Source organism: Colletotrichum spaethianum, assembly GCF_022836535.1.
Source record: "Colletotrichum spaethianum MAFF 239500 DNA, contig13, whole genome shotgun sequence".
Classification (NCBI taxonomy): Eukaryota; Fungi; Ascomycota; class Sordariomycetes; order Glomerellales; family Glomerellaceae; genus Colletotrichum; species Colletotrichum spaethianum.
Genome location: NW_026054783.1, coordinates 367,591 through 386,383, shown reverse-complemented (window position 1 = coordinate 386,383; position 18,793 = coordinate 367,591). Strand labels below are relative to the sequence as shown.

General features: G+C 53.7%; 5 protein-coding genes across 5 annotated transcripts; 2 read left to right on the top strand and 3 right to left on the bottom strand.

The window, feature by feature from the left end:
- Positions 1-84: 84 nt before the first annotated feature.
- ColSpa_05778 (uncharacterized protein) lies at positions 85-264 on the bottom strand (the record flags this gene model as incomplete). The annotated part of the gene is made up of 1 exon (XM_049271990.1): positions 85-264. One exon carries the CDS (start codon positions 262-264, stop codon positions 85-87), a length of 180 nt encoding a protein of 59 aa, XP_049127947.1.
- Positions 265-2,920: 2,656 nt separating this feature from the next.
- ColSpa_05777 (uncharacterized protein) lies at positions 2,921-5,701 on the top strand (the record flags this gene model as incomplete). The annotated part of the gene is made up of 3 exons (XM_049271989.1): positions 2,921-3,997; positions 4,059-4,453; positions 4,573-5,701. 3 exons carry the CDS (start codon positions 2,921-2,923, stop codon positions 5,699-5,701), a joined length of 2,601 nt encoding a protein of 866 aa, XP_049127946.1.
- Positions 5,702-6,106: 405 nt separating this feature from the next.
- Positions 6,107-7,207, bottom strand: ColSpa_05776 (uncharacterized protein; the record flags this gene model as incomplete). Its single annotated transcript, XM_049271988.1, has 1 exon — positions 6,107-7,207. One exon carries the CDS (start codon positions 7,205-7,207, stop codon positions 6,107-6,109), a length of 1,101 nt encoding a protein of 366 aa, XP_049127945.1.
- A 2,108-nt stretch (positions 7,208-9,315) lies between these two features.
- ColSpa_05775 (dicer-like protein 1) lies at positions 9,316-13,716 on the top strand (the record flags this gene model as incomplete). The annotated part of the gene is made up of 3 exons (XM_049271987.1): positions 9,316-9,528; positions 9,579-12,092; positions 12,142-13,716. The coding sequence occupies 3 exons, from the start codon at positions 9,316-9,318 to the stop codon at positions 13,714-13,716; spliced, it is 4,302 nt and encodes a 1,433-aa protein (XP_049127944.1).
- A 963-nt stretch (positions 13,717-14,679) lies between these two features.
- Positions 14,680-16,588, bottom strand: ColSpa_05774 (methylenetetrahydrofolate reductase 1; the record flags this gene model as incomplete). The annotated part of the gene is made up of 2 exons (XM_049271986.1): positions 14,680-14,840; positions 14,890-16,588. The coding sequence occupies 2 exons, from the start codon at positions 16,586-16,588 to the stop codon at positions 14,680-14,682; spliced, it is 1,860 nt and encodes a 619-aa protein (XP_049127943.1).
- Between the last annotated feature and the right edge of the window lie 2,205 nt (positions 16,589-18,793).

Genomic DNA, 18,793 nt, shown 5'->3' with positions numbered 1-18,793 from the left:
CAATATCCAGTACCGTATGACGCTAGTGAGAGACGACTGCGTCTTTTCCTCTACTTTCTGTTCCCTTTTCTTGTTTGAAGCGCACTACCGAGCCGGGGTTGTCGCTCGCCATGGATCCGGCGTCGCACCTGGCGTGTACAGAGTCGTGCATGGGGCATTTCTGGTCTTCTCCTCCCGCTGGTCCGGATACACGAAATTTCCGAAGTCCGGTGTCAGCTCGAGAGCAAGACTGGTGACCTTTTTGTCGTAGCCAACTTTCGTCATGACCTTCTCTTTCCCCGGGTGATTGCTTCCGCTTCCAGGACTCGAGTTGAAGATTCGCAAACGACCCATCTAGCAGCTCCTTAGTGTCCTTATTGGCACATTAAGGTCTTCGGTGATCGCCACTTTTGCTGTGAATCGCGTCGAAGCTTTGTAAGATGACCGAGAACTTCCTTATTTTGTGTTAAGATAAAGAAACAAGATGGTCCGAGCCGAGCCTTGGCGGCTTAGAGATAACTAGATGCGTCTATACTGACCAGAGCTCGATCTCAGTTGGTCATCCAAAGCCAGTCAGAGACTGCCGCCTCCACTTCTCTGACTTCACAATAGCCGTTGAGTTGTCGACTCCCTCCAGAAGTGAATCAAGTGCACATGAAATGTTCTCGAGGAGATGTGCTTGTATATCGAGAAAGCAACGAGCCTAGGTATATTCCAGGTTGTATTCTATATGAGTTAGACTCGCTTCCTATTTGACAAAGTTGCTGAAGTACAACCCGAACATTAGCACGCACTTGAAAGAGAGGCCACAGCCGAAACATCAGTGGCCCAAGGCAGCTCAATCCGACGGCCTGCCAGCGATTCGTATCCTGTCGATGGGCCCAGGGTAAAGTAATAAATCGAGCAAATAATATGACTGGATTTGTCTTGAGCCCCTCGACACCTGGCTACGGAAGCGGCAGTTGACGTCGTCTACGAAGAGTTCAAGAGTCGATACGAGTCACCTCTTTCGAATAGACGTACTGTCCAACCGCGACTAAGGGTACTCGAATTCATTCACAGCCTGCTTCATGATCTCAGATCGTTTGTCCCGACTGTGCTTTAGCCATCAGCTCATCAGAAGGCTAGCATAAGATCCGAGGTGTTCTGCGATGTGCTTCTTGTCTTTCTTTGCCTCCTCGAAGTAAAAAAAAATAGTCAAGGCGAATCGCGTTAGATATCGAATCTTTGCTTGGAGTAAGATGCCTTGCTAACAAAGCAGGAGGCTTGCACGAACCTAGCTGGGCTGCTCTGAAAAAGCCCAGTAGAGCAACGTGTCGGGCTGCATTTGAGATGTTGGTGAACATTCAGTCTCCATTTCAGCGGATGTTCCTGTAAGAGCATTCTGTTGACTTTTGTTCTCAACCAGCCGATGATAATCTCTGCAACTGGTGACGGACCGGTTTGCATGTGGGGTTCGTCGGAGTACATCCCCATAATAGCCGACCCGGACGGAGCCGAGAGACGCCGCGACATGCCTACGGTACCCGTTGATCCACTATTTGCTCTCCGAATGGGTGGGCAGGCAAGCAGGCAAGCAGGCAACAGCGACCCCTTTGAGGGCCTTTTGACGGTCATATGGCCCCCAATGCCGGCACTTGAGTCTAGATTCACCGTACGTGGGGCTTTTTTCTTTGAAGCTAGATGGCTACTTCACTCTTTCCTGGCGGCCTCCCCTCGAGACCAGCTCTTTTCGCGGCCTGCCGATATGGAATTTGGACACCTTGTTCAATTGGTTGTCATGGCCGGAACCGATGCTGGTTCTCCCGTTTACGTACCTACGCGGCCAGAGCCAAACAGCCGAAAATTGACCCATGTCTGACCTTGATCGACTTTCGTAGACTATGTTCATGCCCTTGTGCCCCCAACTCTTCACACATGGACAATCTTCTGGATTGACCACATATCCTGGCTTCTTGGCTTACATACCTTGAGCTCATGTCAAATACGACACGAAGAGGAGCTTGGTCTCTCGACTTTTGTTCAGTGCACTGTCAGGCTGCTCGAGACATCGGCCCCAAGCCTGCAAAACACAACTTACCACCTTAGCCTGAGGTGAGATTGGTGTAGCTGTAGACACCTCTGGGCAAAAACAAGACAATGAATGGTCAGGCTGCGGCAACCAAGTATTAGAGCACATGTCGTCCCTTAAAGTAGCTGGCTAGCTGCAGGTCACGGGCTGCCTTGCGCCTTGACTTCCAACTGCATTCCTGTCCCCCCCATATTGTTGGTCCTTAGGTGTTTGCCTCGACGGTGCACCATGCGCCAAGGCACAAAGCCACATCGGTTGCCTTCGCCTCCCAATACTCGGACCTCAGCTAAGCTAAATTGCCCTCCATCCAACCCTCGCATTTCTCTTCTTGAGATACTGCCTCATCGCGTCTTCATACATTTCGGGAGATTTCGCCTTGCTTCGCTTGGCTTGAGGACGATCACGCAGTCGGACCAGCAACATTTCATTCTGCCCTCCTCACTGCCAAGTTCCCAGCGTTTTAGGATCTTATTGGATAGCAGCTCTGACTGGCCGGCGCTCGACTTCTTGGTGGGGTCTGAACTCTTCCTAATTGACATCTGACTCCCTCCTCGAGACCTTGCTGCCTAGAAAGGCTACGCTACCCCTCTGATCACCACCACATCCATCTTTCGGTACCCAACTTGCGACCTAGGATACTTGCCGGCGATATTTCGTACGTGTCAATTGTGATTACGACTACTTCGCTCGCTATCCGAGTCCCTCCAAGCGCCCGGAAGCCCAACTCTGTTCGTTTACACCTCCATCGTCATCGCCCATTGATTACCACCGCTGCATCGGCCTTTACGTCTCGGAGAACCGAGCTGTCAAAGCATTTGAACTGTTGTCTCAGAGACAGTCTCGTAGTATCGCGCGCATATTATCAAAACCATGGACACGCAACCGGACGACGTAGCATCTTTCCCTGAGGTCCCGGACTGGTGGGAAGAGCTACTGGAGGACGAGCCTGCTCACGGTCAGGCCGATTCCGCGCCGACAGACGGAAACAGCGCTGAAAACATAGATCTCATGGAGGTCGCCGACCCTGCACCAGAGTCGAGACTCAGCTCACTTGAGAATTGGCGACCTCCGCGGCGCGACATGACGCACCGCGAGGGTCGTCGCTACTCCCAGTTCATCCTCCACGACATCAAGAGCGAACTCCACGAAGGAGACACTTTGATATTCATCGACTTCCCTGTACCTTCTAGACCATCAGAGACCGTCGATTGCTACTTCTACGCTTGGAATTCGGTTCAGTTTCGCATGCACTCCGAGAAGCTCTTGGGTACCGGCTCCTCCAAATTTGCCGAGATGCTGAACCCGACGTACCAGTTCCGCATACAACGTCGACGAAAGCTCGTCAACAGACTCCCCGAGGGTATCAAGTATGTCTTGGACCTCACTCCCCCCTCCGAAGGGGACGAACTCGTCTTTCAGATGACAGAGGTGTCATTGACCCCGGGCATTATCAACTGGTGGACCGCTTACGACAAGCACGGTGTCGACGACTTTGTTGTATCCGGCCACGACGATATTTGCTCTTGCTGGAGGGACAGCAAGCCGGACCAGGCCGACGGTCTCGACATTACCGACGAAGATGCTTCCGCAACCGAAGCCAGCCGTGACCCAACAAAAAGAGGTCCTGAGCTGGATGCTGTCACCAAGTGGGCCATTTCAGAGAGCCTACGCGAGACCGGGCCCTGGAATGCGAGGCCTGAACAGCGAGGATACACACCAACTAAAGGATTGGCTTCTAAAGTCCTGGAGAAGAAATCCAAGAGCGACTTCAGCCCTGAGCTGGGTCCTGCCTACCGCCAGATACCCGACTACTGCCCGATCCGCCACCGCGTCAACATCCTTCGTCTCATGTGTCTCATCGCGGAAAAGCAGGTCCTTATTGATTCGGCGCCTCGAGTATGGACTCTGGTGGCTGTAGCCAAAATCCTGGACTGCCCCAGCGTGCTGGTGAGTACCCTCACTGTCTCCATTCTCATGACGGTAGTTTCCGTATTGACACGACTTGCAGCGCGATTCCGTTCTACAGTGGATGATGAGTCCCAACAACACCGTATTCCTCGAGGTATTGCCAGAGGAAAGTCTGCAAATCGGTGTCGCTTTGAAGTTGGATGGAATCACACGCTCGGCCTTCCGAATCTTGGTCAACGAGCTGGCCCTCGAGGAGGCCGCTGGGCCTAACGGTACACCCAAGGCAGCCGCCTACACTGTTTTCGGGCGCAAGCGTCACGACCCTGGCGACGATCTGAACAACCTCATCCAACATGCGGCCAGGGCTATGGTCGAGCGTGTATCACGGCGCGTCAACCAATTGGTCAGCGAAACAATATATGATGACCTGCAAATTGCCGAATGGGAACGGCTGCAGAACCTCATCAACATGCTCTCCAGCTGCCCCAGCGACATGTATGTCCAGAGGGCCAAGAACTCTGCGCTCGCCCTGGCTGGGTCGTTAAAGAGCACGTGGAAGAACCATGTAGTTTACAACTTGCTTAAGAAACCCTCGACACCGATCTGCTGCTCAGCGCCGATGACCACCGCGCCACTTACGTGGATGTTCGGCGTTTCAACCGTCTCGAGGTCGTGTACCACCAGTTCAACAACGTGCAAAAAGCATTGTGTTCATTCATGTACGAGACTATCAGCAACAAGTGGACTAAGATTGCGCACTTTTTTTCTGAATGCACTGTGCAGCCCAGCTTCGACCGTATGGCCAGCGAGCTGTGTGTTGTCCTCAAAGCGTTTCTCAGAAAGCATCCCGAGTTGGCTCGGGATCCCGCCTGGAAATCGCAACTCAGACTGCCGCACAACTCTCTCGTTAGACTTGACGCCGGGGCTAACATCGAGTCCATGTCTAACAGTGCGAACCACGCATTCGATACCCGGGCTTTTGAAGCGCCGTTGCAGGATTTCCTCAGGCCCTTCTGCCAGGAATGCTTCCGTGCCGACTTTGACATTACGATGCACTTAACGCCGCACCTGCTGCTTAACCTACACGAAAACGAATTCAAGTTCCTGCCGCTCTGGGCTGGCGGCTACGACGACGGCACCGGCGGTGTTTTTGAACATTCCCTGCCGCCTGCTGACTATGGACCGGCGGGTCCGGGTCCGGCCTACCACACCGGCGTCACGATTCCCTCGGACGCTTCCAGTACGGCAGCCTCGGTCAGCAGCGAGCTGAGGCAGCTTCGCTTGGAAGGGGGGAGTACGATTGGTCCCGGCAGCGTCGATGTCCAGGACAGTACCTCGACTGTTTTCCACCCGCACAAGGTTGTGGCCGATGACCGGTCGGTCCGCACAGAGTCGTTCACGGATGGAGAGTCGGAGTACGGCAACGCCAAGTACGCCGTTCCCGTTGATGGCCAGTCCATTGCTGACGCCATCGGCGCTGTGGTCCTCGGAAACACGACTGACCAGTCGGATTCCGGTACCAGCATCGACTTTGGGACTGACGATGACATGGACGAGGTCATGACGGAGATTGGTCCGGATGAGAGCCGCTCTCGCGAGGACACCCCCGAATATGTCGTCACAAGCTCCGATACTCAGGCCATGCTCACGTCTGGAGGCAAGCCGCCCTCTACGGCGCCATCGACCAGGAGTGCTTCGTCCTCTTCTTTTCAAGACAGTGATGATGATTTGGTCATGGTCTAGCTCGTCAGAGACGAGCAATGAGGAATATGAACTACACGAGGGTAACGAAATGGATTCATTTTGTGGTTTAAAGGCGTTTTGAGGGATTGACAATTTGCACTGCAGACTGGGTTGGATGGCAGACCATTGGGAATAACAGAGGGCACACAAAAAGGGGACTGCCCTCGGTGGCACGAACCCGTAGAATAGCACAAATGAGATCGGACAATCTCCCAAATGCGGTACGTGTTCATCGTGCTGTATCGAATACAGGACTGTCGTAAACCCGTTCCCTCTGACCATAACGCACAACCTATGTCATCGTACCGTGGTATAACCCCAACCCCCCCCCCTTTTGTGGTCTCTATTCGTGAACTCGTGCCATTATGTACTCCATACGACTGCCTCAAATCCCAACTTTTTGGCTCAACCCCTGTTCAGCGTGTTTCCTGAACCCTTGGGATTCGCTTCGACAAACTCGTCCCACGCTCTCGCCTTCATCGTCTCCTCGTCCGCCTTGTCAAAGTCATCTTCATCCGGCTCCGGCCGGTGCCAGCTCGCATCGCCGCCACCCTCAATGATGCCTCCCCGCTCACGCTCCACTTCGAGGTACTCATCGATACTCATCGTCGGCAGGTTATGACCCGGCCGGAACACGTCCGCAGCCATCTGGCCCCGGTCCCCGACGAGCGTAAAGGGCTGCAGCGGCTTGCCGTCCTTGGACAATATGGGGCCTCCCCTCTGGCCGAACAGGCTTTGCAGACGGCGTGGGGCCTCGAGACGCTCATTGTAGCCGTCCGAGCTACGTTCCACAGCGCGGCGTCGCTCATCCTCCTCCACGGACGTCGGGGACGGCATCAGGGGCACGGTGGCCTGTGCCAGGACCTCGAGCTCGCGGTTGATGCCCTCCAAGCCCTGGAATGCCATGTGCGCCGCGTAAGCGATGTGGGCGAGGTGCAAATCGCGGACGACCTCGTCATCGCCGTCCTCATTCTGGTACCGCGGGTTCCGACGCAGCGTGTCGAGTCGCTGGCGAAGGGCGCGCTCGGATTTGAAGTTTGCGATTTTCGCGTCGCGGCGCTTGGCCGGGTCGTTGGTGCCGAGGGTCGAGAAGGCGAGGGGCTCGTCGGTGTAGTGCTCGTAGAGGGTCTTTTGCTGCGGGGAGAGGAGGTCGTAGGAGTCGAGGAACCCCAAAAAGGTCTCGTAGGACTCGCGGGCGCGCTCGAGGGCGACACGCCGCTCGATGGGGCGGCGCGAGGGAAGCTTCTGGTGCAGGTCGGCGAGGTGAGCGGTGATGAGAAGGTAGGGGAGGGAGGAGGTGGAAAGGTCCTCGAGGGACTCGTTGGGGGAGAAGAGAGCGGCGCGGGAGATGAGGTCGAGGCAGGTCTCGTACTCGGAGATGGCGGTACGGAGGTCGTCGAGGTAGGTCGGCGAGGAGGCCTCGTACGAGTTTTCGAGCGTGAGACGCTTCCTTTCTGCCGAGGTGAAGACGGATTTGAGTGTTTGGGGTTTTTCTTCGTCCGCCATGGCTGCGGTGTTGTGTTTTTGACGGACTGCGTAACGTTCGAGGGGAGTTGTCTAGGAAGGAAAAACCGTCTGTTTGGTGGTGGAGGGGTCAAGCAGAAATGGCGACGTTATGAGCTTCGCGCAATATGGGAGGGGGCGACGGTGCGGCTAGCAAATGTCGTAAAAGCTATGGTGGCGATCAGGGTATCCAGTTGTGGTGGCGTTTGAGAATTTGGGGTCGAGCTGCCGTAGTCTGGGTAAATACTGCAACGCAACGCTTCGTCTTTTGCAACTAGGTCGAAAGGAAGCATCACGACGAGCAAGGGACGCTAGACGTTTCCTTTGGTGGCGATTTGCACCGCTTGGCAGGGTCCTTATCTTATCTAATCACGGCGGGGAGCTGTGTTAGAGGTGGGGTAAACGACAGAGCAAGGTCGGCAGAGCTCTGGCGGAAATGAAGGGATGACTTCACCTTGACAAACATCACCACTTTCTGCCCGCCTACTTCAGTTGAAGCTCAACTCTCTTCCGATAGGGAGCCATCGCAATGGATTAAACGTGCTTGAATACTTGATCTTGGTCCTTCCAGCTTTTCAGACGAAAGTGCGAGTAGTATGTTTATCTTCAAGCTCTCAACTAGCTAGCTGCCTTCGAAGCTATGCGAGCTAGGTAGTATACCCGCCTTTCTGCGACAAAGCAGTTGACAAGGCCGCTCATCATGTCTCGTGCAAGAAGCCATCTTCGGTCCAGTGTACAGGATATTTGTGTTCCAATATAATCAGGTGAAACTTGTTGCGAAGAACGTATTCCTAGCTTGGCGTTCACTGAGATCCGTTGACACGCACACTAGTCGAGCCATGTTGAATCAGAGGAAGTTGCGGACATGTTAGCTGGGCTATGTCACTTCTTATTTGATTCCATTTATATTCTACTCCCAGTATACAAGTATCAGTATCCTTCCTACGTAGTCCAAGGATATTGAGATTTTAGCGTCAGTGATAGCCTCATGGTGAGAGCTTCATTCTTACAAAAGTGCCTTCTCTACTTGACCCCAAGTTTAGTTTCATGATCCGAGGTCAAGTAAGAGTAGAGTTTACGCACAGAAATCTTGAGAAACAGGTCCTGGAAAACCCAGTACTGCCGGGCATGTTTGCTTGCTCTTGCGTTGTGCAGCTTCCCGTAACCAGTCTCGTATTTAAGTCGAGAAGGCACGCTTGAGTGCCTTCCTAATCCTTACGACGTTTGCTTCTTCTCGGTCCCTCATCCTGATGAATACAAAACTTAATTCTCTCACCTCTTATATCCAGTCTCCTACTTCAAACACATGTACCAAAGTGCATCCAACAACCACAACCTAGGAAATAGAGTGTAGACGAAGATTCTCTTTCAGCAAGAGAAGCAATCTTCTTCTAAACTTGTATTTTCTTCCGGTACTTTTTTTCCAACCTCTACCTTCGTTCCCTTCCTGAGCTTGAGCGACCTCGAAAATCCCACTGTTTCGATCCGACTAAACGCCTGCCTTTGGTTCTTTCACATTTTTGTCTCACTCCTTCAGGTCACAACTCGAATCATTCTCAAGCACGCGAACCTCGAGATTTCCGAAGTCATCAACTAAAGTCCGCTCAGTCCCACATAGAAACAAAACCAGCACATAAAGACTTCTTGCAGACATGGAGAATTGCAACAGTCAAAGCGTCGACAGCCCAATGTCTAACAATAATTGCCTTACCGACTCGAAGGTAGGGTCGACTCCGCGTCACCTGGCACCCTCAATGCCCTCGAATACTCCCCAGACAAACCAGAAACTCCCATCAGATGCAATTTTCTCAAATCCGCGACACTCCTCTGCAGTATGCCCGCCGACGACTTTCCTTGGCCAAAATTCTGTCTCCGGTGACAGCCCCGAAGACCAGAATGAAGATGAAGAAGACGGAAACGACGATGAAGACGACGACGACGACGAATACCGACGCTGGAGTATGAAACCCGAGCGGCCCCGCAAGACCTCAGAGAAGAAACGCCTTGATCATGTCAATTTCCAATCATGGATCGATTCGAACCAAAACAACTTGCTAGGAGAAGCCTCTAAGGCTCCTAAGGAGCTGGACCTTGGATCTGCAGCACACCTGATGAAGCAGGAGAGCGGTAGATTAAAGATTATTCAGACCCCGCGTGAATATCAGATTGAGCTCTTCGAGAGGGCCAAGCACAAGAATACCATCGTAGTCTTGGATACTGGATCCGGAAAGACCTTGATTGCTGCTTTACTACTTCGTCACTTCCTTGAAAAGGAGATTGAAGACCGCGCGACTGGTCAACCGAAGCGCATTGCTTTCTTTCTAGTGAGTAGAACAATCTCGCTTTTACAACACTAAGCTAATAATGCAATTAGGTGGATAAGGTATCTCTTGTCTTTCAGCAGCATGCCGTTCTCGATTGTAACCTGGAGCACCCCGTCGCCCGCTTCTGTGGTGACATGGTCGACGAGATGTGGTCCGGCGAGTTTTGGGCTCAACAGTTCGAGGATAACATGGTCATTGTCTGCACCGCGGCTATTCTGCAAAAATGCTTGACCCACTCATACATTCGCATGGAGCAAATCAACCTCCTCATCTTCGATGAAGCCCATCATACGAAGAAGAATCACCCTTACGCTCGCATAATCAAGGACTTCTATATAAAAGAACCTGATCAAAAGAAGCGACCAAGAATACTCGGTATGACGGCCTCCCCTGTGGACGCCCAGACGGATATCAAGATTGCTATCGCCCAGCTTGAATGCCTCCTTCACAGCGAAATCGCAACCGTGTCTGAAGAGTCGCTCTCTCGTAAGTCACACGTCCGAAAGATTACAGAAATGGAGATTCACTACAGCCGCCTTCCCATGCCTTACGAGACAGAGCTATACCGGAAGATCAGCGCCCTTGTGGGTCGCAACCAGCACCTCAGCAAAGAGCTATCTTTTGCGAAGGCGGCAACATCGTCCCTTGGCTCTTGGGTGGCAGATCGTTTCTGGCAGCTTTTCCTGACAGACGAGACGATCTTGAGGCTGGCACATAGAACCGACATGACCTACTCCGGTCTCAACTGCAACGACAGAGAGACCATGGCGATACAGAAGCTTCGGGATGTCATTCGAACCCATGAGTTCAAACCTGCTTCACCGACTCTAGACCAGGTGTCTATTAAAGTCCTTCGGCTGTGGGAAGAGCTCAAACTCCGCTTCACAAGGGAGCCAGAATACCGTTGTATTGTATTCGTGGAAATGAGACTCACGGCCGCACTGCTTGCGGATCTGTTCAAGCAGGAGGGTATCAAAATCCCTGGTCTCACCCCGGCAGTGCTAGTTGGGAGCCAGACCGATACGGGACTTGCGAACATGTCGTTCAAGCAACAAACGCTAACGATCCACAGATTCAGGCATGCGGAGGTCAATTGTCTCTTTGCCACGCAGGTCGCCGAAGAGGGACTCGATATACCTGACTGCAACCTTGTCATGCGATTTGATCTCTACAAATCCGTGATTCAATACATTCAATCAAAGGGGCGCGCAAGACGACAGGACTCGGAATACATATCATTCATTGAAGGCGGCAATGGAAGACAAGCCCGGATGGTATTGCAGACTACATACGATCAGAACGTTCTGCGCCGCTTCTGCAGTGCGCTGCCCGAGGACAAAAAGATCATGGGTTTCGATATCGAGGCCAGCGTTCTAAAGGGAGACTCGCACTATAAAACGTACCTCATTGAGTCTACTGGCGCGGTTCTGACATGGAGCTCTAGCATCGACGTGCTGGCTAACTTCGCCTCCTCCTTACGCCAGTCTAACGATGAAATCTGGGCACCCGAGTACGCGGTTTTCAATCAGGGACAAAAGTTCAAGGCAGAGGTCACATTACCGGAAAAGTCTCCGATCAGGCACATGACGGGGTTCCCACATAGCAATAAGCAAGCAGCTCGTTTTTCTGCTGCATTCGAAATGTGCAAGGAGCTGATCAAGAAGAAATACATCGATCATAACTTACGACCAGTGTTCACCAAGAAGCTTCATGCTATGCGGAACGCTCGTCTCGCCATCAGTTCAAACAAGCAATCCGAGTACAAGATGAGAACCAAGCCAGAAATCTGGTTTCGTCTTGGTCCTTTCAGCCACCTCTACGTCAACGCCTTGGTCCTTGCAACACCAGATGCTATCGGTAGAAGCTCGAAACCGCTGCTACTTCTTACAAGGGAAAAGCTTCCAGATCTCCCCGCTATTCCTCTGTTCTTTGGAAACGAACAGAAGTCAGAGGCCTTCGTCATCTCTCTTCCGGTCCCTGTCCAAATCTCCGAAACTGACTCAGAGCTCTTAAAGACTTTTACCTTCCGCGTCTTCAAGGATGTATTCAGTAAGGAGTATGAAGCTTCGACACAAAATGTCCCTTATTTTCTCGCCCCGACTCTGTGCCACCATTCTGAAGGTTTGAACAGAGCCGACGTGACGACCCTGATCGACTGGAATCATCTCCGGGCTACCAAGGACATACAGTATCTGGAGTGGGACGACACTACCGCAGAAGACTTCTTCAATGACAAACTAGTTGTAGATCCTTATGCAGGGTCTCGGAAGTTGTACCTGCGGGGAGTTCGTAAAGATATGAAGCCAATGGACCTAGTGCCCGAAGGCGTACCCGACCCTGGTCACAGAGCCTGGCGCGACCCGGCGGTGGAGAAGAACATTAAGGAGTACAGCGTGAGTCTGTGGACGAAAGCTCGAATCAAAAGGACATGGCGAGACACCCAGCCTGTTCTTGAAGCCGAAGTGGTATCGTTGAGACGAAACCTTTTTGATGACTTTGCGGAGGTGACGACCGAGAAGTCAAAGATCTGCTACGTGATTCTGGAGCCTTTGAGGGTGTCAACCGTAAGTTGAGCGCGCCAAAAATAACAGTCTATATGGCTTACGTTCGCAGCTCCCCATTGAGGCCGTTGTAATGGCCTCCGCCTTCCCTGCACTCATCCACCGCATTGACGCGGCCATGATTGCCCTGGATGCGTGCAAGCTGCTGAATCTGGACGTCCGCCCTGATCTGGCACTGGAGGCTATCACGAAAGACTCAGACAATAGTGACGAGCACGACAAAGACAAGATCAACTTCCAGGGAGGGATGGGAAAGAACTACGAACGGCTGGAGTTTCTCGGCGATTGCTTTCTGAAGATGGCCACGACTATAGCACTATTCACCAAAGCCCCGAAGAACAACGAATCCGAATCTCATATGGAACGTATGCTCCTGATCTGCAATCAAAACCTTTTCAATAAGGCTGTGGACCGGAACATACCAGAGTATGTGCGCTCGAAGTCATTCGATCGTCGCAGCTGGTATCCATCAGGACTGCGCCTCCTCCGAGGTAAGGAGAGCTCGCTGAACCATAAGCACGCTCTTGCAGACAAGTCCATTGCCGATGTCTGTGAAGCTCTCATTGGCGCTGCGTACTTGTCATATGCCGATGCAAACAACTTTGACATGGCGATCCGGGCAGTCACCGTCATGGTCAAGAACAAGAATCACCTCATGACCTCGTGGGGAGATTACTACGCCGCCTACATCCCTCCTGCGTGGCAGTTTGGAGACCCGACTGCCATGCAGAAGGAGCTGGCGCGTCAGATCAAGAAGAAGCTGGGGTACGAGTTCAAGTCCCCCACGCTCCTCCGGAGTGCATTCAAGCATCCGTCGTATCCCCGGGCATACGAGAATCTGCCTGACTACCAACGTCTTGAGTTCCTCGGCGATGCCTTGCTTGACATGGTCTGCGTGGACTTCCTCTTCAACAAGTTCCCCGATGCCGATCCTCAGTGGCTCACAGAACACAAGACCGCCATGGTCAGCAATCAGTTCCTGGCCAGCCTTTGCGTCAAGCTGGGACTTCACAAGCACGTCCTGACTGGTCAAGCGTCCCTCCTGCACCAGACCCACGACTTTGTCGCCTCGCTCGAGTGCGCCAAACAGGACGCGACAGCCGACGGAACGTTTTCGAAAGCTTACTGGATACATGTCAAGCATGCACCCAAGTATCTTGCCGACGTCGTCGAGGCCTGCATCGGCGCGCTGTTCGTCGACTCGGGTTACGACTACAGCCAAGTCCGCGCCTTCTTCGACGCCCACATCCGTCCCTTCTTCACGGACATGGTGCTCTATGACTCCTTCGCCAGCCACCACCCCGTCACGAACCTCTCTCATATCCTGCAAGACAAGTTCGGATGCCAGGAGTGGCGCTTGATGGTTCGTGAAGTCGCGCCGACTGTCGAAGAGGGCGGAGCCGCCGCCATTACTGGCTCCCGGATTCTCTGCGGCGTCATGCTGCACGGGCACATTTGCTTTCACGCAACCGCGGCTAGTGGTCGATACGCCAAGATCGCGGCAGCGAAGAGGGCGATTGAGAAGCTGGAGGATACGGACGTGGAGGCCTTCAGGAAGGAGTTTGGGTGTGACTGCGAGGCTCGAACGGGCGAGCATGCCATTGCGGATCACGGTACCGCCGTGTGAATGGTCGGGATACTGGGCGCAGAAGGGACTTGTAAGGGGGCTGGGGGGGCGGTAATGGGATCGGGAAATGGTTACTTTACTGATTTGCTCAAAAGGGTGATGATGACTGAAAAGGCTTCGAGGGATCGCGGCCGCTCACTTACCAGCGGCCAGAATCTGGAACGAGATTGAGACAAACACATGGAAATAGACTGGAAGAACTCAGGATGGCGTTCTCTCTGTCTCTTCGTGAATATGGCGCATCAACTGGTTCCGTCACAGGGCAGCAGATTGCTTGCCTTTAAGGACTGGCACGGCATGGATCACCAACAAGGAGACGATTCGGGAAAAGGTTGCAGTGGAACAGTCAAGCCCAAGTTGATTCGGCTTTAAACGAGACTAGAGGAACCTCGTAGTCGCCCAGTTCCCTCCTCTCCATCTCAACTCCGCTGCCTCCGCTCTCCATCGCCCACTTTCCTGATCGTGGTCATTCCATTCTGCGTCTCATCGTCATCTCCCCATCTCATAGCATACAAAGTGTGTCGCTATAAAAACGCAGAAAATCCTGAACGTGAAAAACAGCAAATCATCTATGGAAAAGAAAAAAAAAAGACCCGTGTTGAACTCCTCTGGTGTTTGTGTGGTGTGGTGTGGTTTTCCTAGACCTTTTTTCGTTGGGGAAAAAAACTCATAGTCCGTTTGTGGGGGTATCGTTGAGATATATGCAGTTGCTCCTTTGCTTTCCCTTCCCTTTCCTCTTCTCCTTTTTGATGTGGGTTGTGTATCGATATATGATTCATCTCCACGATGCATCATCCGCCTGTGATGCCGCGTATGAATCCGTGTTGTGTGTAAGAGTGTCTTTTTGTTGAAAAAACACATAATGACCCCCGTCCATCCTTTTGCCCTGTTGAAAACGCCGGTCATGATGCATACTTAGAAAATAGTAAAGGGGGTGTGTTAAACACAAGTCAGAAATAATGGTTAGTTGGCGGTGGCAGGGACAGAGTTGCCGTTAGTCTCTGCTACCTGCTCCTTCGCCGCCCCATTGGTTTGGGGCTCGGCAGGAATGTCGGCGTATTCCTTCACTTCAAGTCCTTCGAGCAGGTCGAAGAGGGCCGTCTTTTGGTGGAAGTCGTTGTTGACTAGGAAATGTCAGTATGAATCAGCATCAGGTTCGTGGCCTGGACTTACCAATGTTGATGAGGTACCACTCGTTCATGATACGCTCGATCAGCACTCTGCTGGGAGTTCCGGCCTCAAAGCAGTGCGCCCAGTCGATACCGAGGCGGAAGGCCTCGTCCTTCCAGGCCATGAAGCTGATGCCTTCGACGATAGTCGGCTGCACAATCTCCTTGCCAGGGAAGACACCCCAAGTAACGGCGTTGGGGCTATCGTGTGTTGCGTTGTACTTCAGGTTACCGCTCTTGGTGGTAGCGTAGTACGTCATGTCAGGGTTCTTCTCGACACGGGAGACGATCTCGGCGTACACATCGGGATGAACCAGGAGCTCGAGGTAGGCCTTCTGGTAGACGTAACCGTTTGCCGGACCCCAGCCGTGCACGGGATGAGTCGACTTCACGCCGTCAACAGCAGGCTGAGAGTTGATGGTGAGCAGGCCACGCTTGTTCAAGCCGATGAGCTCCTCTCGAATGGGATCGGCTTCACTGGTCAGGGGTGCCTCACTCCAGGGAAGCGAGTCAAGCTCCGTCTCGAGGTAGCGGACGAAGATGTTAGCGATATCCTTGATGGACTTGGGCTCGCCCCACTTCTTCCGGTTCTGCTCGTTGGTGCCCGTCAGGCCAATGCCGTAGGCATCCAGCTCACCGAAGGCGGGAGATCGAGAGTCACCCCAGCGACCGTTGGGAAACTCGTCCCAATCCTGGGTGCGGAGGACATAGGACTTGTTGCGGCCCTTCCAGAAGATGGGACGCACGTCCTCCTCTCTGCGGCCGTGGGCAAGGGACTGCTTCCAGGGCAGGGCGTGCTTGACGGGACGGTCGCTTGTGGGCATCCAGTTCAGCTCCTCGAGGACCATTCTTGTGGCCTGGGCCAGGTTCATGGTGTAGAAATGCAGGTGGTGAATACCGGCGGCAACAATCTTTCGGCACATTTCGGCAACAAGGCCCTTTCCGACTTCTCTGACGGCGACATCGTCGTTCTTGATGGGCTCGAGAGCAGCCATCCAGTCCTCGGGGACCTTGCAGTTCATGTGCTTGGCGCGGCGGAGGAAGCTAGAGTAGGTGGCAATGGGCATGATACCGGGGATGATGGGGACGGTGATGCCACGCTCGCGCACCTTGCCGACCCAGCGGATGAAGTTGTCGGCGTCATAGAACATCTGTGTGACGATGAAGGTGGCACCCATGTCGACCTTCTCCTTCAAGTGGTCCAGCAGCAGCTCCTCGTCCTTGTTATCGTCGCAGCCCTCGGGGTAGCCGGCGACACCAATATCGAAATGGTCGTGGTAGGTAGCGCGGATGTGCTTGACCAGGTCCTTCGCGTAGCGGAAGCCATCGTCGGTGGCCTCCCACTTCTCCTGCTCTCTCGGGGGGTCGCCACGCAGGGCCAGGATGTTGGTGCAGCCGGCCTTGTAGGCCTTGCGGAGGGCGTCGTTGACCTTGTCCAGGCCCATGTCTGTGCAAGTCAGATGCATGCAGGTCTCGAGACCGTAGATGGACTGGGCCTGGAGGACCATCTCGCATGTCAGCTCGGCGATACGACCGCCAGCACCCCATGTGATGTCGATGAACTTGGGTCCGAAGTGGTACATGCGCTCCATACGGTCGTAGAGGTTCTGGACACCCTGGGCGGTCTTGGGCGGGAAGTATTCGAAGGAGAAGGAGGGCTCGCCCGTCCTCCGGGTCTCGTCGAGCATGGACTTGATGTGCATGTTGGCTGTTGTGGAGAGGAACGAATTCGAGGTGGTTCAGGCGAAGAAGAAGAGTGTCAATAATGGCCACCAGAGGGCTCGGTAGGCTCGTTGGGTGCTGGAGGTGGAAGTGTTAAGAGTCAATTGACAGGAGGGACCGGAGACGAAAGATGTGACTATGGAGGAAACGAAGTATATGGGAAAGTGAGGCTGTTTAGATGCGGCGTGAGAGTGCGGTAGGGTAAGGGAGAGAGGCTAGGAGTAGCGGGGTGGAATGGCGGCGAGGTACAAGTGGAATGTTGGAGGGGTAAAAGGCGCGTGTTGAAGGAACAGCACAAGGGAAGAAGCGGACGGTCGAGACATTCTGAAGCAAGGGAGGTAACTTACTAGTCAATCTCTTGGGTGTCGAGTGTGTGGTTCAAGTTGCTCCTAGCACGTCCCCGGATCTAGGCTGTACCAGATTCCCAAAGTCCTAAAAGTCACTTGGAGGGAACAGGAGCAAAGGTGTAGTAGAGGAGGAGGAAGTTTGGAAATTTTGCAGCAACGATCGAGAGGTACTAGTAACGGACCGGGAGGAAGGGAGGGAACGGCGGTTGGTTGGTGGGAGGCGCTGAGAGGTAGAGGGACAACGGGTACGTATTGGAAGGTGGCAGCTCGGTACGGTACAATGTACTTTACCACGTACGTAGGATCCAGACCCCCAACCCACGCCTCGAGAGCTCCGAACCAGGAGCATGTGAGGGCAGCACCCATGATTGGCGACTGCCCCTCCATTGCGTTGAGCCAGAGGGCGCAGAGGGCACCCCCACTTTGTTCGATTAAACGCACCCTCCAACGACCCGCTTTCCACTATGAGGTGACCGTCCCTGCCCCGTGCAGCTGCGGGGTGCGGCAGAAAAACTGGCACAATGTCTCTGTATCGTCTCTGTCGTTTTCCATTTCCCCTCGTTGATGGCATGTCGACTCCGAGGCAAGGAGAGAGACAGCCGTGCGGCAAAATGGAATGAGCTTGTGAAGGATTCCCACTCGAGGCATGTGTCAACACTGCACCGGTCCATGCTCCAGAGTCTCGTGTGGACGACGAGATGCGACACTTTGCCGTCTGCCTCATCCCTCACCGCCAGAACGGACCTACGTCAGGTACACCCTCTTCTCTGCTCTGCTCCCGGCACCCACACACCCGCACACGCACATACACACACACACACACTGAAGCCAACCAAGCCAGCCGCTTTCGCACCGTGGAACTCTATTCCAACCAGGGCCTTCCCTTCCCGCCTCGGGTCCGTCGTCGGCGGTCGGCCACTTCCATCCTGCGCGCTCCACCCGCTGCGACCTGTTCCTCTCCATTTGTGGCAGCCGTCTCCATCTTCTCCAGATACCACTGCTTTTCCCTCAGTTTTAGTTGCTACCACGAATTACACACCAGATGGGGTCAGCTCCGCTTCTCATTGGCCAATCTCTCGCGGAAACGGCTGCACGCCCGTTGCTCAGTTTCGTCAGTCTGTGACCAGCAACACCCGCCTCCCAAACATGAACGGGAAACGGCCAAACGGGAAACGCGGGAAATCCAAACACCAGTCCCCGTAGGTTTGGCCAAACCATAAAAAACCGCCGCAAAAGGTTGTTGGGTAGCACATCATACATCCACCTCGAACGATGTCCGGTTTATACCTAACTTTGCAGCACAAACGCTGTCCCAGAAAATATGGGATTCTGTGTCATGCTCCGATGAATAAAGTTGACCATCGGGGAGTTTTGATACACCGGCTAACGCAGACCCCGTTCCACGACGGCCGATTGCTCCGTATTCCTGCACCCGAACCCGACGGTGACAACGGCGCATGCTCCGAGGTACAATGGTACCTGCTCATTGCCTTTCGACTGCCCAAAAAGCACCGACAAGACTGGGAAGCTACGTTGTCTTTCCCTCCGAGGCACGCCCGGGTTCCGAGGTTCCAGTGGTAATTAACCGATTGACTAGCTCCCGCATACGCTTTCACACGAGACCAATGAGCTGCGGCCAAGCGCCTCCCACCCGCGATGAGATGCACTAGCCCGGTTGCTCGCGTGCTGCATGTCGTGTCTCTGGCCTCTGCCCGGCTATGGCTGCTCCATCTGGAACCTCTGCTTGCTGCGGTGAGCATGTCTGTCGTTTGGCCATGTGCAGTGCGCCAGGCCGACTCAGGTTGTGGGTGGCAACCTGTGTGGCTGGTAGACTGTTGC